General features: G+C 40.0%; 1 protein-coding gene across 8 annotated transcripts; it reads right to left on the reverse strand.

Moving 5' to 3' along the window:
* Nucleotides 1–1684: 1684 nt before the first annotated feature.
* Nucleotides 1685–14574, reverse strand: LOC120658059 (replication protein A 70 kDa DNA-binding subunit-like). 8 transcript variants are annotated; one of them, XM_039936265.1, is made up of 11 exons: nt 13691–14407; nt 12590–12673; nt 7576–7719; nt 7074–7347; nt 6880–6979; nt 6572–6790; nt 6363–6483; nt 6119–6276; nt 5637–6012; nt 2057–2135; nt 1685–1967 (listed from the first exon to the last, which is right to left on the reverse strand). In XM_039936265.1, the coding sequence occupies exons 3-10, from the start codon at nt 7717–7719 to the stop codon at nt 2076–2078; spliced, it is 1452 nt and encodes a 483-aa protein (XP_039792199.1). In that variant the 5' UTR covers nt 12590–12673; nt 13691–14407; the 3' UTR covers nt 1685–1967; nt 2057–2075. The 8 variants fall into 8 exon arrangements, with proteins under 8 accessions (XP_039792199.1, XP_039792198.1, XP_039792196.1 ...); XM_039936259.1 differs by lacking the exons at nt 1685–1967; nt 2057–2135 and adding exons at nt 5315–5551; nt 14422–14574 and having other exon boundaries at nt 13691–13752; XM_039936263.1 differs by lacking the exons at nt 1685–1967; nt 2057–2135 and adding an exon at nt 5315–5551 and having other exon boundaries at nt 13691–13752; nt 14020–14407.
* Nucleotides 14575–15796: the final 1222 nt, after the last annotated feature.

A 15796-nucleotide genomic window follows, 5' to 3' on the forward strand; every position in this document is an offset into this window, starting at 1 on the left:
AGTTCATATAGGTATGCATGTATATAACATATTGCAGTTTCGTAAAAAAAGTATATAACGTATCGCAGTGTCGCTAGTTTTGGAAAAATGACAAATCGCCGTGTCCGACACGTATCGTCGTGTCCGACACGCGTGTCAGAATCGGTGTAACATAGCCGTTAGTGTTTGGTCGATGTTCCTTTTTTCCGTCGTTATGCTGTTACACCCGCAACTAAAATTACAAAAGTGTTTTGGTTTATGATAGCTGGGATTGATAACTTTTAGAGCTCACTACACCAACTTGTGATCTCCATCTGTGGCATGTATACTCGTCCTACCACAACTGTCCCCTAAGAGCCGAAACTATGTTCCCTAAGAGCTGAAAATATGTTTTTATACAGGTGCCACTTGCTAAACTGATGCGGAATGAGATGCAAAATGATCTACTGCCCTGTAAATTGGCCAAGCTTTTTACTCACATCATATGCCTCCTCTCTTCTTTATGATGTCTATTTTTCTAGAGTAACATAGATCTCTAAACAAACAGATAATCTATTTAACGATGCTTGTGACACAGCGCATGTTTTATCTGAAAGCATTGCGTTCAATGATTGTTCGCGTAGCATTTCGATGTGGGAAAATATCCACCGGCCTAGTTCGGCATTGGCTGTTCAGAGTGTACACTACCCTCCTCGGCAGCACAAAGGTATAATGGCTGAAAGTACCAAGAGCTTTTTACACACATGGGGCTATGGCTCCTGAACAATGATTTTATTTAGAGCAAATTTTTTGTATGCCATTGAAAAATATAACTCATTTTATTATTTATTACCTGCAAAAATATTTTTTGTGAACTCCAGAAGAAAAATAACTGAACGATGTGTATTTTAACTTTCAAGACTGTTTGTGTTTTCTTTCGGCTAGTCCTTGGCAATTTGCTGCAATTTAGCTAATGAAAGGTAGAGCTAGAAATGGGCAAACACTGAAACACCACTCAACAATGAACTACCAGCATACCGATAAACTATAGAAGAGAGCATCAGAAGCCACAAAAGAAGACGAGACGAATAGATATTCTGTATGAATTGCCCCATCATGTATCAAACTATCAACTAGGGTCTTGTTTAGATGCATTCAAAATTCCAAAATTTTACAAGATTTCCCATCACATCGAATCTTTGAACGCATGCATGAAGTATTAAATGTAGCTAAATAAAATAACTAATTACACAGTTTGACTATAATTTGCGAGACAAATATTTTGAACCTAGTTGTATTGTATTCCTTCTCGAGAAAGGAAAAGACCAGAGTGTGCTGGGACCCTTTTGTTATCTTTTGTCTGCATTTCAGAGTTGATAAGGTAGTACCTGGAGCTATCTAGGACTTTTCTGGGGGCCACCCTGGATTATGAACTTCTATTTTATACATCACTGAGAAAATGTTCGATTCTTGACGTTCATACCATCGGTTTTTTTTATAAAAATAGTTGTCCTGCCCATGCCACTAGTTTTAGCTAGTTTACTAGAACAACTGCCGCGGCCTTGCCGCGCCACAACCTGTAGGCCAGTGCAGTGGAACTCCTAGTTTTTTGTCATCATTTCTGTGATACGTAGAAGCATGGGCGACGTGGGGAGTGCACTAGAGAGAAGTATGTGGAAGCTGTATGAAAAAAGCTTAATTATTTAGCACTTGGAGTCAGGCTTCGTGGCAGATACACAATTATTTTTGTTATGGCATATATGATACACCAAAATATTATAAACTTTTGCTATATCTTTGGTTTGCGTAGTTGCAAATAGTTGAAGTTTTGGGCTTGCTGAACATCAGAGCTATTTCTCTGAACTAATCAACATTTGTCTTGTGACCATCACCATATGTATAACAAAATATGGTGCATTTACTAAAACACCTAGATTAAGCTAAGATTGTAGGTGATATAGGTATGTAGATACATATCCAAAAGAGGGTGACAAAGATGTCTCCTGGTCCTGTGAACAGAAGACAAATTAATGGTCAATTAATTTTTTGTTAATGAAAAGGAATTGAAAGAATTGCAGTAAGTTTGAGAAATTAGTACCTTTGTAACTGGTTCTGATCTATGAATGTGACCTTTTGGCTCTCTGACTGAGATGTTCCTTTTCATGTGTGTCTTGAAGCTATATAAAAAGATTGTACGATAAATACTAAGATGAAAGGTTTGAGCTATATAAATCAAGAGGAAGAGCATGAGTTTTGAGTTAGTTGAATGCAGCTGTTGAGCTCTATTTGAAGTACCTGTTCTTCGTTCTTCATATCCAGTGCTTTTCTTATTGTCTTGTCTTGTAATACAACAACAACAACAACAACATAGCCTTTTTTCCCAAGCAAGTTGGGGTAGGCTAGAGATGAAACCCGAAAGAAATAAGTTCAAGGTTCAGGCACATTAATAGCTAGTCTCCAAGCGCTCCTATCCAAAGCTATCTCTTTAGAGATGTTCCAATCCTTAAGGTCTCTCTTAACCGACTCAACCCACGTCAGTTTAGGTCTACCTCTACCCCTCTTTACATTATCGACTAGCTCAAGGACCCCATTACGCACCGGCGCCTCAGGAGGCCTTCGTTGGACATGTCCAAACCATCTCAGCCGATGCTGAGTAAGTTTCTCCTCAATTGGTGCCACCCCGACCCTATCCCGAATAACTTCGTTCCGGACTCTATCCCTCCTTGTGTGCCCGCAAAACCACCGCAACATCCGCATCTCTGCTACACTCAGTTGCTGCACATGTCGCCTTTTTGTAGGCCAACATTCAGCACCATATAACATCGCCGGACGAATTGCTATCCTATAGAATTTGCCTTTTAGCTTTTGTGGCACCCTCTTGTCACAAAGGATGCCAGAAGCTTGCCGCCATTTCAACCAGCCAGCTGAAATTCTATGCCTAACATCTTCATCAATGTCGCCATCCTTTTGTAGCACCGATCCTAAATACCGAAACATATCCTTCTGGACCACCACTTGCCCATCTAGACTAACGTCTCCCCCCTCATGCCTAGTCGCACTGAAATCGCACATCATGTACTCGGTCTTGGTCCTACTAAGTCTGAACCCTTTCGACTCTAACGTGCGTCTCCACAGCTCTAACTTCCTATTAACCCCTGCCCTACTCTCGTCAACTAGCACCACATCATCAGCAAAGAGCATACACCAAGGGATCTCACCTTGTATATCCCTTGTGACCTCATCCATCACTAAAGCAAATAAATAAGGGCTCAATGCTGACCCCTGATGTAGGCCTATGTTAATAGGAAAGTCAGTGGTGTTGCCATCACATGTCCGGACAAACGTCGTCGCATCCTTGTACATATCCTTAATGAGGGTAATGTACTTAGTTGGGACTTTGTGCTTCTCCAAAGCCCACCACATGACATTTCTCGGTACTTTGTCATATGCCTTCTCAAGGTCAATGAAGACCATGTGCAAGTCCTTCTTCTGCTCCCTATATCTCTCCATCAATTGTCGTATTAAGAAAATCGCCTCCATGGTTGACCTTCCAGGCATGAACCCAAATTGGTTTTGGGTCACACTTGTCCCTCTTCTTAGGCGATGCTCGATAACCCTCTCCCAAAGCTTCATCGTATGGCTCATCAGCTTAATCCCACGGTAGTTAGTACAACTTTGAACATCGCCCTTGTTTTTGAAGATAGGTACTAATATACTTCTCCTCCATTCTTCCGGCATCTTGTTTGACCGAAAAATAAGATTAAAAAGCTTAGTTAACCAAACTATTGCTCTATCTCCTAGGCATCTCCACACCTCAATGGGAATACCATCAGGACCCATCGCTTTACCTCTCTTCATCCTCTTCAAAGCCTCCCCGATCTCTACCTCCTGAATTCTCCTCACAAAACGTCTATTGGTATCGTCAAAAGAGTCATCTAACTCAAGGGTAGGGCTCTCACTCTCTCCATTAAACAACTTGTCGAAGTACTCTCTCCATCTATCCATGATCTCCTCATCCTTCACTAGCAGTCGATCTGTCCCATCCTTAATGCATTTGATTTGGTTGATGTCCCTTGTCTTCCGCTCGCGGATCCTAGCCATCCTATAAATGTCCTTCTCCCCTTCTTTCGTGCCTAGCCGCTGATACAGGTCATCATACGCCTTACCCTTTGCTACACTCACAGCTCGCTTTGCAACCCTCTTCGCTAATTTATAGCCCTCGATGTTGGCTGCACTCTTGTCAAGGTGGAGGCGCTTGAAACACTCCTTCTTCTCCTTAATAGCCTTTTGCACCTCGTCATTCCACCACCAGGTGTCTTTCCCCTCCTGTTTGCCTCCCTTACTCACGCCAAACACCTCTGAGGCCACCTTCCGAACACATGTTGCCATCTTTAGCCACATGTCATCTGCGTCTTCTCCTTCTTCCCAAGGCCCCTCACCTAGCATCCTTTCCTTAAACGCTTGTGCCGCTTCCCCTCTAAGCTTCCACCACTTTGTTCTCGCAATCTTAGTACATTTGTCCCGGTGGATACGTACCCGAAGACGAAAGTCCGCCACCACAAGCTTGTGTTGAGGGACAACACACTCCCCAGGTATCACCTTACAATCTAAGCAATCACGTCTATCCTCCCTCCTAGTAAGGATAAAGTCGATCTGGCTCGAGTGTTGTCCACTACGAAAAGTCACAAGATGGGATTCCCTCTTCTTAAACACGGTATTCGCTATCAACAAGTCGTAGGCTAACGCGAAGTTCAACACATCCTCCCCCTCTTGACTCCTGCTACCATACCCAAAACCCCCGTGCACTCGCTCGAACCCTACATTAGTCGCACCCACATGGCCGTTGAGATCTCCTCCTATGAAGAGTTTCTCGCTGGTAGACACGGTACTAACCATGCTATCTAGATCTTCCCAGAACTGTATCTTGGTGCTCTCACTAAGGCCTACCTGAGGGGCATAGGCACTGATCACATTTAAAACCGAATCTCCAACTACCAACCGGATTAGGATAATCCGGTCGCCTTGCCTTCTAACCTCTACGACTCCATCCTTAAGGTTCCTATCAATCAAGATGCCTACACCATTCCTACCCGGAGTTGCTCCCGTGTACCAAAGCTTGAAGCCAGTATCCTCAACCTCCTTCGCCTTCTGGCCCTTCCATTTAGTCTCTTGAACGCATAGAATATTTACACGCCTCCTAATTGCTACATCAACTAGCTCTCGCAACTTACCCGTTAGGGACCCTACGTTCCAGCTACCTATACGAATCCTAGTTGGCTCGGCTAGCTTCCTTACCCTTCACACCCGTCGAGGGAAGTGCAAAGACCCTTGCTCATTTTTCACTACACCCGGGCGTAGATGTAGCGCGCCATTCAGGTGACGACCCGACCCTTGCTCACTTATCATCGTACCCAGGTCATGATACGACGCGCCCTTGGGGGGATGGCGACCCGGCGACCCGGTCATTTGATGAGTTTGTTAATACATTAGGTGAAATTAGTGAATGATATATTAATTTGGTAGGGTAATACCCAGTCAGTTCAATTTGGCTGTCATCGATATTGTAAATCTGGTGACTGCTAGAAGATGTTGACTACAAAAGAGATAAGTAAATATGTAGCATTAGTACTGTAGTACATTCAGTTCGTAAATATATAAGTAGATATGAGAAAATTGACCTTGTTTTCCCCTGCCTTGGGACAAATAGGTACCAGAGGTGGAAGGTTGTGTTCCTCAGAAGTTGAGGTGGTAGAAGATGCTGGTTTTCTCTCTATTTTAACATTTGGGATCTGAAACTGCTTTCCAAATATTTTCTTTATATTCAATACTTCAAACATTGGATCATGAGCAATAAGTTTCTTCTCCGGGAGTACTCGAACAATAAAAGTGAATTTCTGACCAACAAGTGCTGAAATTTCTGGTGGAGTGTCGCTTTTTCTATACGTAGTAAGCAACTTTTCTGCAGATTTACCAATCAGCTGCATTGCTCGATCTTGGAATAGCATGAATTGGAGCTGCCATGTTGTATCGCTTGCTATAAGACAAACTTTGTACCTGTAAAGGAGAATGAAATAGTTCGTGGGAGGTGCATAGAATTTAATTAATTGATTTGTACGCAAACAAACTGAGTCCACTATTGGTTAGAGAATATATAACATACCTATGCTCAATACTTGTGCCTGTGCAACCGTCCTTGGAACAATGATATTTTCCTCCATCAAAAATTGATCTTGAGCCACAAGCTGTGCAAGCTGGATAGCACCAATATTGGTTCTGGGCTACTTGAATTATTATTGCAGTGCACTCAAACTTTAAGCCCTGCAAATGCCAATTTTTTAAATAGGAGAGTAGGCAAACAAATGTAACGTAAATATTGACCAAATAGTTTAGTTGTGTTCGTGTACCGCATGATCAAATGGATTGATTTCTCTTAGCTCTAACAAACTCTTTGTTTCAATTTGTCTCTGGATTTCTTCATGGTTTTTGAGATGCAGTTTTTTAACTGGTTCTGCTTGGATTGGTAAACTATATGAATTTTGAAGAGTTATCAGTCAGTAGCTGTAACATATAAGAAGTGTGTATGATAGATTTTGTGATTAGCATAATGCCTTACCGTTTGTAGATATCTCTTATTTCAGTGACATCATTTTCATTGACATACCATCTGCATGCAGCTGTTCCACTTAAGAAAGGAGGTGACCCCTTGTACTGCTTCATAGAAGTTCCAACAAATATTGCTATCACATGAGACTTTCGTCCAACTTTATACACTGTGTCCCCGTCAAATTCCTGTGCTCTTGGTCCAAACAATGATAGTTCGATCATGTTTTCACTGTGTATAGTTATTTGGAAGGAAAAAAGAAGTATTAATTAAGTACGGGAGGAAACGAATAATATGCAAATATAGATGTCGTAGTATACTTGTGATCAACCAAATGGATTATCCTTCTCAGCTTAATAGTGCCTGTACTTGTCTCCAATGTTGCCGCATTTGAAACAGCTGTGATCTTTCCTATGACAACTGCAAGGAATGGGCATTGCCTTATTAAATAAAAACATGAAGCCAGATTTAGGTAGCTCAAATTGATATTATGTTTTTTGTTCTTTGTACATACCTAGGAATGCGCCTTGGTTCCCAATGTATTGATTTAACTCCGATATTGGTGTCAATGAGAATGTATATTTTGGGAAATCAAGTGCTGGGTCTTTTGGTTCTGCAATTTCTGTGTACTGATTTAGCCTGATCATCAAGGGATTGTCAACAGCTCTATATATTGCCTTTGCTCTGTCTACTGTTATTCTTCTTATGGAGATAATTTGTCCCTCATTCAGAATAGGTTGAAACTTCGAGAGAATATCATCAGGTACTTCAGCATATATGGAATCACCCTGTCAATGTATGTGTGTTAATAAAGAAGTAGGAATTTATTGATAGTAGGTAAAGTATGAGTGGTGGAGATCCTCTAATTTAACTGTAAGAATGGTGTGACGTGAGTATAGTAGGAATGAAGTACACTTGAAGTTCTACCTTCTGGATGAGTTATCTGTAGAATTGATGTACATAATATAATAGATGTTGGATTTATTGTCTGATAGACTAACAGCAGAGCAATGTACCTTTTCATCAATAAGCACCCTATCTAGATGCTTGATCTGATCTTCATGGTTCTTTCCTCTATATTCCCATAGTCTTGAGACTCTAACACATATAGTGTTTGAGCATAAACCTGGCCGTAGATCCGAAATAAAGTTGGTGCCCATCTGAAATTGAAATATAGAATTACTGAATTAGTTAGATTTAAGATCTGTGCTACTGAATTGATGAAATAATTTCCTGGTAAACTATATTTGTAGTTGTTGTTCCACATGAGCCATCTTCATTTTCTATTAAGATTTTTAGCCCTTCTTTGTTTGTAACTCGTGATATTGCAACATATAGTTGGCCGTGAGTAAATACCAGTTTCTTTAGGTACACTCCAATATTTGACAATGTTTGTCCTTGACTTTTATTGATTGTCATTGAGTAGCATACCTTTATTGGAAATTGTCGTCGATTTAACGTAAAAGGCCAGTGAGGTCCTCTTGTTGTTAGATTTATTCTTGGTATGTGCACTGTTTGACCAATATGTGTTCATGTTATTATGATAGCTTCGATAACATTATCGCCTAGGTTGCTTACTATCAGTCTAGTTCCATTGCATAGTCCAAGATTTTGGTTCAGATTCCTTAATAGTATTATTGGAATACCTATTTTTAATATTATTTTGTGTGTTGGAAAGTTATTAGAATTTAGTGTGTTAAGGTATTCTACAGGATATAATATTTGTGCATCATTTGTGCTATCTGAACATTTTGATATTGTATCTGCACTATACTATTCTCTTTCTTTTCCAGGAACTAAATCTATCATGTAGTTATTTATTTCGTCCACTATGTCATTAGTTGTCGACAGTATTGCTCTTTCCTTTACATAATCAGGTTTATAGAAGTTTTCTTTGAAATCAGGATATGCAAATTCTACCAAAGCTTGTATTTTATTCCCTGTAGTTTGTATAAGCATCTCTGCAGGTATTTTTATTGTTTTGATATCTATGTAATCTTCTGCACTATTGTTGTGTGTTTCTGAAATGGCTCCATTTCCAACACTTAGTATCCAGTTGTTAAAATTTTGCAAGTCTATATATTGTGGATCATTTGGATGTAGCTTTCGTAATCTCATGTTCTCAGTTAGATGGATTTTGGTTACATGATTCCACAAGTATGATCTTACTATTGTTGCACTAATAATCTGTGATTTTGATCCATTTTCAATCACTGGTAGTATTTGTTTTGGGTCTCCACTGAGAACAACCACTTTTCCTCCAAATGGTCTATCTCCCGCTTCAATGTTAAGTTGGGACATTATATCCCTTAGTGATCTATCCAAAGCTTCAAAACATTGTTTGTTTGTCATCAGTGCCTCATCCCATATTACAAGTGTTGTTTGTATAAGTAGTTCAGCAAGTTTGCTACCTCGTTTTATGTCACACGTAGATAATTCATCAATATCTATTGGAATTCGAAATCTTGAGTGGGCTGTACGTCCATTTGGTAGTAATAGTGAAGCAACTCCTGATGAAGCAACGGTGAGTACTATTTTCTTTTGTGCCCTCAGATATGAGACAATCGTGTTCCATAAAAATGTTTTTCCAGTTCCTCCGTGGCCGGATACGAAGAAAAAACTTAGGTTCATTATGTAGTACACTGTTAACTATTTGGTGAAAAGCATCTTTTTGACTTTTATTTAACTTCAAATATGACATGTTTGCTTCTTCTTCTAGAGACTCAGTGTCGTATGCCATTTCCTCTTGTATAAGTCTATTCACAGAATATGCATTGTGGGTGTTCGATTTATGAGGAAGGTTGTAATTCTTTATATTTGCTCCGTTTTTTGATAGAATATCTTCTAATTCTTGTGATAGCAGGTCTTGTAATTCTGTATCAGTAGGGTGATATATCATTGGATAGTATCTCATAGTTAGTCTGTGTTCGATGTCATCTATCATTTTTCTCCAATTTCGTTCATAGAACATATGTTCATCATTTAAGTTACAAAATAGTAGCATAGTTGCAAATAAATTCCGTAGCTGTGGAGTTGTGGCCCAATTTGCGGCCTCATCAAATGTATGGTACCATTCATTGTCATCATTTAATAGACCTCGTGCCTGACATGCTTCTTTGAAGGTTTTGTATACAGTGCCATTGTAAGTTCTTATGTCTTCATAACTGGTGGCTCCTTTTATTATCATTAGAAGCATGCTTAGATAAAACCTTTCTCCTTCTTTTGGATTAACATAATATAACCTCCCTATTTGGAATCCTTGCTTGCGCTTAGTCCACTTCTTGTTTTTGTTGTCCCATATCCATTTTTGAGGAAATTCACAATATGTTAGTTCTCTTGCCTCTGGATATTGCTTATTTGCTTCAAACCATTCTGTAAGCATTGTCTTTTGATTTTTGGGATCCCTTATAATAGATTGTAGTTTGGCATCACCGCTGAAGTTAACTATATTCATTAATGGTAGATAAACTGGCAATCTTTGAACTGATGGCCAATGGTGATGAATGTCATAGCCAAGTAATCTCCACATTGCATCTTGTTCGGAGATGTATCTACACTCCCAAGTATTCTTTTATCTCATCGATGTCTTTTGTTATTTCATTTATTGGTGCATCTTCACCTCGTTTAATTCTTTCAAATATTATGTTTGCATGGTCAGGACCTTTGTTTACATATTTATAAAGATATTTGAGAAGTCTACTCTTATTAACAAACTCAACATTTATATGTGCTTGGTATCTTTTCAATAGATATAAATTGTGTGGAACAATCCATCTATTATCTAAGTTATGGTTATCTCTCCGAATATAAATACCAGTGTCTCGTCGACGATATCTAGTGAAACCAATGTCTATGAAATATGTTTCATTCTCAAAGTCTTTAGGATAAAATTTAGAGCATTTTCCTTTTTTCATACATGGGCAGTTGAAATTTTTGTCCCCACATGGTCCGTGAACCATATGTTCTGCGATAAGTATGTATCCTAAAGGATCTTTGCTTGGATCAGGTATTTCAGCAGAAATCCATTTATCTATAATTTCAGGAGTTATTTCATTATTTTCCCTATCTAACCACAGTAGTATATGAACATGAGGTAGTCCTCTTTTTTGGAATTCTATTGAATATAGTATTGCTAATACAGGTCCAAATATACAGCCTGAGCGTAAATCATTCAGCAGTTGTTGTAGCTTCATATGAAAAATGCGTACTATAATATCTGGTCTATCATTAGGTTGCTCACCAGGTAGAATAGCTAAGCTTATCTCAGGCCACTTTGGATTGCATGTAAAAGTGATAAATAAATGTGGTGGTCCATATACACGATATATTGCTATACCATCATGGTAGTTCTGTAGAACATAACGTCTACAGCCGGTGTGGCTAGAAGGTAATAATACTCTTTTCCCTATTTGATTTCCTTCACTAAGACCTTTTTCTATTGCATCAAAGATACCTTGAATATATTTTGCTCTTAGTTTGGATTGGTTTTTAGCAATAAACATAAGTCTATCTTCGTCTTCCATTGCACGTGCATCGACAATTGCTTGTTTTGATAATCTACTGTAGCATAGATAAGGATTTGGTTGGTTTGGTCGAAAGTGCATGTGATATTTGAAATACTCATGGATTGTTAGCTTATTTCTCTTTCTTTTTTTATTGCTGCTCTTTTGTTGATTATCATAGGTTATACCAAGTTGGAATCCTCTTTCCCCGTAAGGAAATAATAGTGGATATTGCAGTGGCATATAAGCTGTGTGAAATATTGATATGCGTTGTAGTCCTCTTGTTTTGTTACTAACTATGATATCTCTTTTGTAGTTCTCTAAGTTTAGGTCTCCTACTATTAGCATTGCTAATTCATCTGTGTGCGGCATTTGAAATTGTATTGGATCATCTTTATTTGCTCCTATGATACAGATGCTGATATCTATACCTTTATATTTTTCAAACAGATCACGTGCATGGCGAAACACCTTAACTAATGGATTGTGTTTATCAAGCATTTTCTTGAGTTCCTGCACTATGTAGGGGTCAATATCAGTCTCTTCAATTTCTTCGTTGGTTAATGCTCGCATTCTATTTTGTATCTCATTTTTTGTATAAAAAATGTATAATTGAGCAAACTTTGGAATCGTATCTTTTTGTGGGAGCAACGATCCAATATGGTGATGTATCTGACCATTTACTCGAAAAACATAAGGACCTTCACCCCTATTGAGTTTTTTATCAATATTTCCGCCCATTGATGTAAATGCAAATAAGCTATTGTATTGTCGAATTCTCGTTATGAAATGTTTTGACATACTATTTTCTTTATCATTTAGTAGGGTAAAGAGAAAATCCGGTGGTTGTCTAAAGGCCGGTATCTTGATACTTCCATATTTACAACAGTTAGAGTACGTTATTTGGTTACCATCATGCTTCTGATGTTTTTTGTTGCGTTCTTCAAACCAAAATATGGCATTGCAGTATTGGCATTTGTACTTTGGTACACTCAAATATGATCTATCAGGATATGTTTCTTTTAGGTACTTTATGTATTCTGGAGAGAATGAAATCAGTCCATGGGTTGAAGATAGGTACAACTGTTTGGAATCAATATTTATACATTTTTTTAGTAGGTATATCTTCATTTTCCTTGTCTTTTCTTCTTTTTTTGTTACTGCTCTGTTGTCCCCTTTCGCTTACCTCTTTATCTGCCATTCTTTTATCTTTTATTTTTTCCTTTCTTATTGCCCTTAATCTTTTACTTGTATTATGGATGTAGTCAATATCTTTATCGTCTAGTTTTCTTTTCTCAGCACCTATTTGTACTTGTCTGTCCATACTTGTACTGTACTTGTTAAATGATATGTTCATGCAGAATGTGATGGTTAAATTTAGTATTATTATTATTTTAATAATAATCCTTCCAGCATTTGGAGTATATTAGTAACCTAAGATGAATATATACAATATATCTTATTTTTATTATGCCCAATTTGTACATAGAACGAAATCAAACTGTATATGCTGAGGTAAGCTGCTTACTTCCTTTGTTTTATTTTCTTCTCTGCTCTCGGGTGGCTGAAATTACTGGGGACTCTTGTAGTTTTATCCTTTTTAAACAACGTCCTGTGTTATATTTGTACATGATTAGTACAATAGATAATATGTTACTTTTTTAACTACTACTGCAATAATAACTTTTCGGAAAAAAATTTGTGTTAGATACTGTCTATGTTGGTCAACTCTTGAATAAATATGTACATTTGACTGCACTAAACTTTTTTCAGATTCCGATCAAATGTAATAATTGCAATTTGGGTACTTCAAATCAAGAATAAGCAGTATTACAAATCAAAATAAGGTGTAGTGATTATATTCTTAATGGAATCAGACCAAATTAATCTATCAAATAAGGTTAGATATTTGCTTCAGCACCTTGTCAGCGTGCAATACGTGCAAGGAGCCTGGTGGCCATCTTATGAGATGCCATAAAGTTGAATGGCATTGATGGAACCGAAATAAAAGAAGGAACAGCGAACCAAATCCATTTCAGAGTGCGACAAATTTGAGCAGCGGTTGTCCTTGATCCATACACGTGAGAAGGAAACAGAGCATTCCTGATCTCTCCACAGCACCAGCAGAGCGCGAGAGGAGGCGACGACGCGTTGAGCGGGCTGCGTGCCGCGCATTTCGGCCAGGGTATGTAGACGGCAGTGGTTCGGCCAGGCCTCTGCGGGCGGCGGCGCGACCAGCGCTTGGCAGCAGCGGCGCGGCAAGACCCTGGCCCCGGCCGCCGTGCGTTTTGGCTGTGGTGCGTGGCCGAGATTGACTCGGCCAGCCCCAATGGGGGGCGCCGCGGCAAGCCCCTGCCGGATGGCTCAGCGTGGTGTCGGTATGCGCGGTCTCAGGCGGGGCTGGCGTGCGGCGGCTTGGCCGGCGAGCGCGTGGACATGTGTGATTATTTAGATTAGCGTCTTCCCAACCACATGAAAATTATGTGATCTGAACTGTGAACATGCTCTCACGAAGTCCTATAGATATTCTACAGATATACTAGTAGAAGATTAACACACACAATATATGTTATTTTTATTATGCATATTTCGTCATATAGATTTACGAAAGCAAAATGTATATGTTTACCTTTTTCTCTTTTTCTTCTCCGCTCTCAGGTGGGTGTTGGGATCACTTGGATGTCGCAGCGCCTGTGTCATATTTGTACATGATCAGTACAATACATAATATGTTAGCAAATGACTTTTCGAAATAGAACTTGGTGTTAAATACTGTCTATTCAGGAAAAAGTGGTGCGGCTAGGGATGGTGCAACTGGTGCGCGGGGACGGCATGACGGTGGGTCGCGGTTTTGCTTGTCAGGACATCAATGAGAGACAGCGGTATGGTTGGGGCATTTCGTCGAACAAGTTGTAGACGAGGGAGGCAGCAGCTTGGCTTCAGTTTGCAGATCGTTACTCTGTGCTTGTGGCCAGCATCTTGGGCGTCGTCCCGAGCAGACAGCCCTGGCTTTTTGGCACCACTTCAGGGCGGCCTTGTATTGGCCTTGGCGTAGGGAGTGCGGGCAGCCGCGCTAGCTGAGCCACAGCACGGCGTACGCCAGCGCTGAGCCAAATCACAGCGCACCAACTGCAGGAGGAGCAGGGTGGCCTGCAGCTGTTTCGTCCAGGGGATTCTAGGAAGCGAGCTGCTAGTTGAGGAGGCATCGGCGGGGAAGGCCGCCCCTGAAGGGGTGGAGCGCTGGCGATGCGAGGGTGGCCGCCAGCAGTACACGCAATAGGTAAAAACAACCTAGGTATGGAGCGGAGAAGGGGGACGGGAGGTAAAAATCATGGGAGAATGGTGGAGGATTTCTCTTACCACAGATCTGGGTCCCGAAGTCGTCGTCTGCTTCGATTCGTTGGTGCGCGATGCCCAGATGTCGCGGTGGGTGTGGATGAGCAAAAAGCTTAACGGAACTTTCCCTCTTTGCTTACGAAGACGAGATTTATTCGGAGTCTAGAAGTCTTCTAGTCCACCGTAGAAAGCTCTCGATGACACTATATATGATGTTAGATTTAAATCGGACGGCTGGTATTCAATGTAGACGTGGTCCAATGGGGGGCCAAAAATCGCCCCCCAATTAGGTCTTTTAAAGATTTGTGTCTCTACTTCGTATCACGGACATCGACCTACGGCGCCTGATACATATCAGGAGAACTGGCACTACTAGAAAATGAGCCAAAGATCCAAACCAAAAGTACCGGCCACTGCACCAACTGGTATTGATACAAAGCATCTGTACCGGTTGCAATAATAGCTGGTATTCTTGACCTGCGTCGAGCGCTGGCAAGGCGCGCCATGGCACAAACCGGTGCCAATGCACAAACAAAGGCACCGGTTGATTCCATGAGCCGGTACCAAATGGACCATGCAGCAATGGCACCGGGTGGAGGCACGACCCGATGCTTATGGAGCAGACATTAGCATCAGGTCATGTCATGACCCGGTGCCAGTGCTGGCCTTGGACATAGGCACCGGTTGGTACATTCAACCGGTGCTGATCAATTACTTTTAGCACCGATTGTAAGGCACCAACCGGTGCCTTTGTGCGGCCACTATAAATACCCCGCCCCCTTCCCCCCTCCAAGCTACCGTGAACTACTGTTCATGGCAGCTGAGTGAGGGGAGGGGGGCGAATTTTTTCAAATTTTTTAAAAAGTTAGTAATATTGTTTTCAATACTTTAGCAAATTAATTTTGAGGATGTAGTTAGCATTTGATTTAGTTTATACACATGATAAATATTTGTAGATGTACTTTGGACCCGATTTAGTTTTATGGTATTATATTACTGTTATATAAATTATTAGGCATAAGATAGCTATTTATTTATATATAGTTAGGATTTGGATTATTTTAATTTTATATTAGGCATGCATAATATATATATTTATAGTATATAATTTTGATGACACTCCAATTTAATTTGTTTCGTAATCAATCATTGATTCATTCAATTTATTATTATTATTATTACTTCCAATGTTTATTTAAAAATGGTTTATATTGACATTCGTTTGATGTTAATAAATGAAATGTGAACCCAGATGAGTCGGCAATGGATGTACATGACGGACCGGCGTTCAATGAAGTTCATCGATGGTGTACATGAATTCATAAAAGTTGCTGAGAACCACAAGTATGGTGGTTTCGTTCGCTGTCCATGCAAAAACTGCAAGAATGAGAAGGATTAC

The sequence above is a fragment of the Panicum virgatum genome, chromosome 2N, assembly GCF_016808335.1.
Source record: "Panicum virgatum strain AP13 chromosome 2N, P.virgatum_v5, whole genome shotgun sequence".
Taxonomy (NCBI): domain Eukaryota; kingdom Viridiplantae; phylum Streptophyta; class Magnoliopsida; order Poales; family Poaceae; genus Panicum; species Panicum virgatum.

What these genes read in the sequence shown, in the direction of transcription:
- LOC120658059 (XM_039936264.1), bottom strand. Translation starts at nt 7,719, where the DNA reads ATGGGCACCAACTTTATTTCGGATCTACGGCCAGGTTTATGCTCAAAC. An exon ending in ATCCATTTGGTTGATCACAA is followed by an intron (nt 6,791 to 6,879) that starts GTATACTACGAC and finishes AACTATACACAG; the next exon opens with TGAAAACATGATCGAACTAT. An exon ending in TCAATCCATTTGATCATGCG is followed by an intron (nt 6,277 to 6,362) that starts GTACACGAACAC and finishes TGGCATTTGCAG; the next exon opens with GGCTTAAAGTTTGAGTGCAC.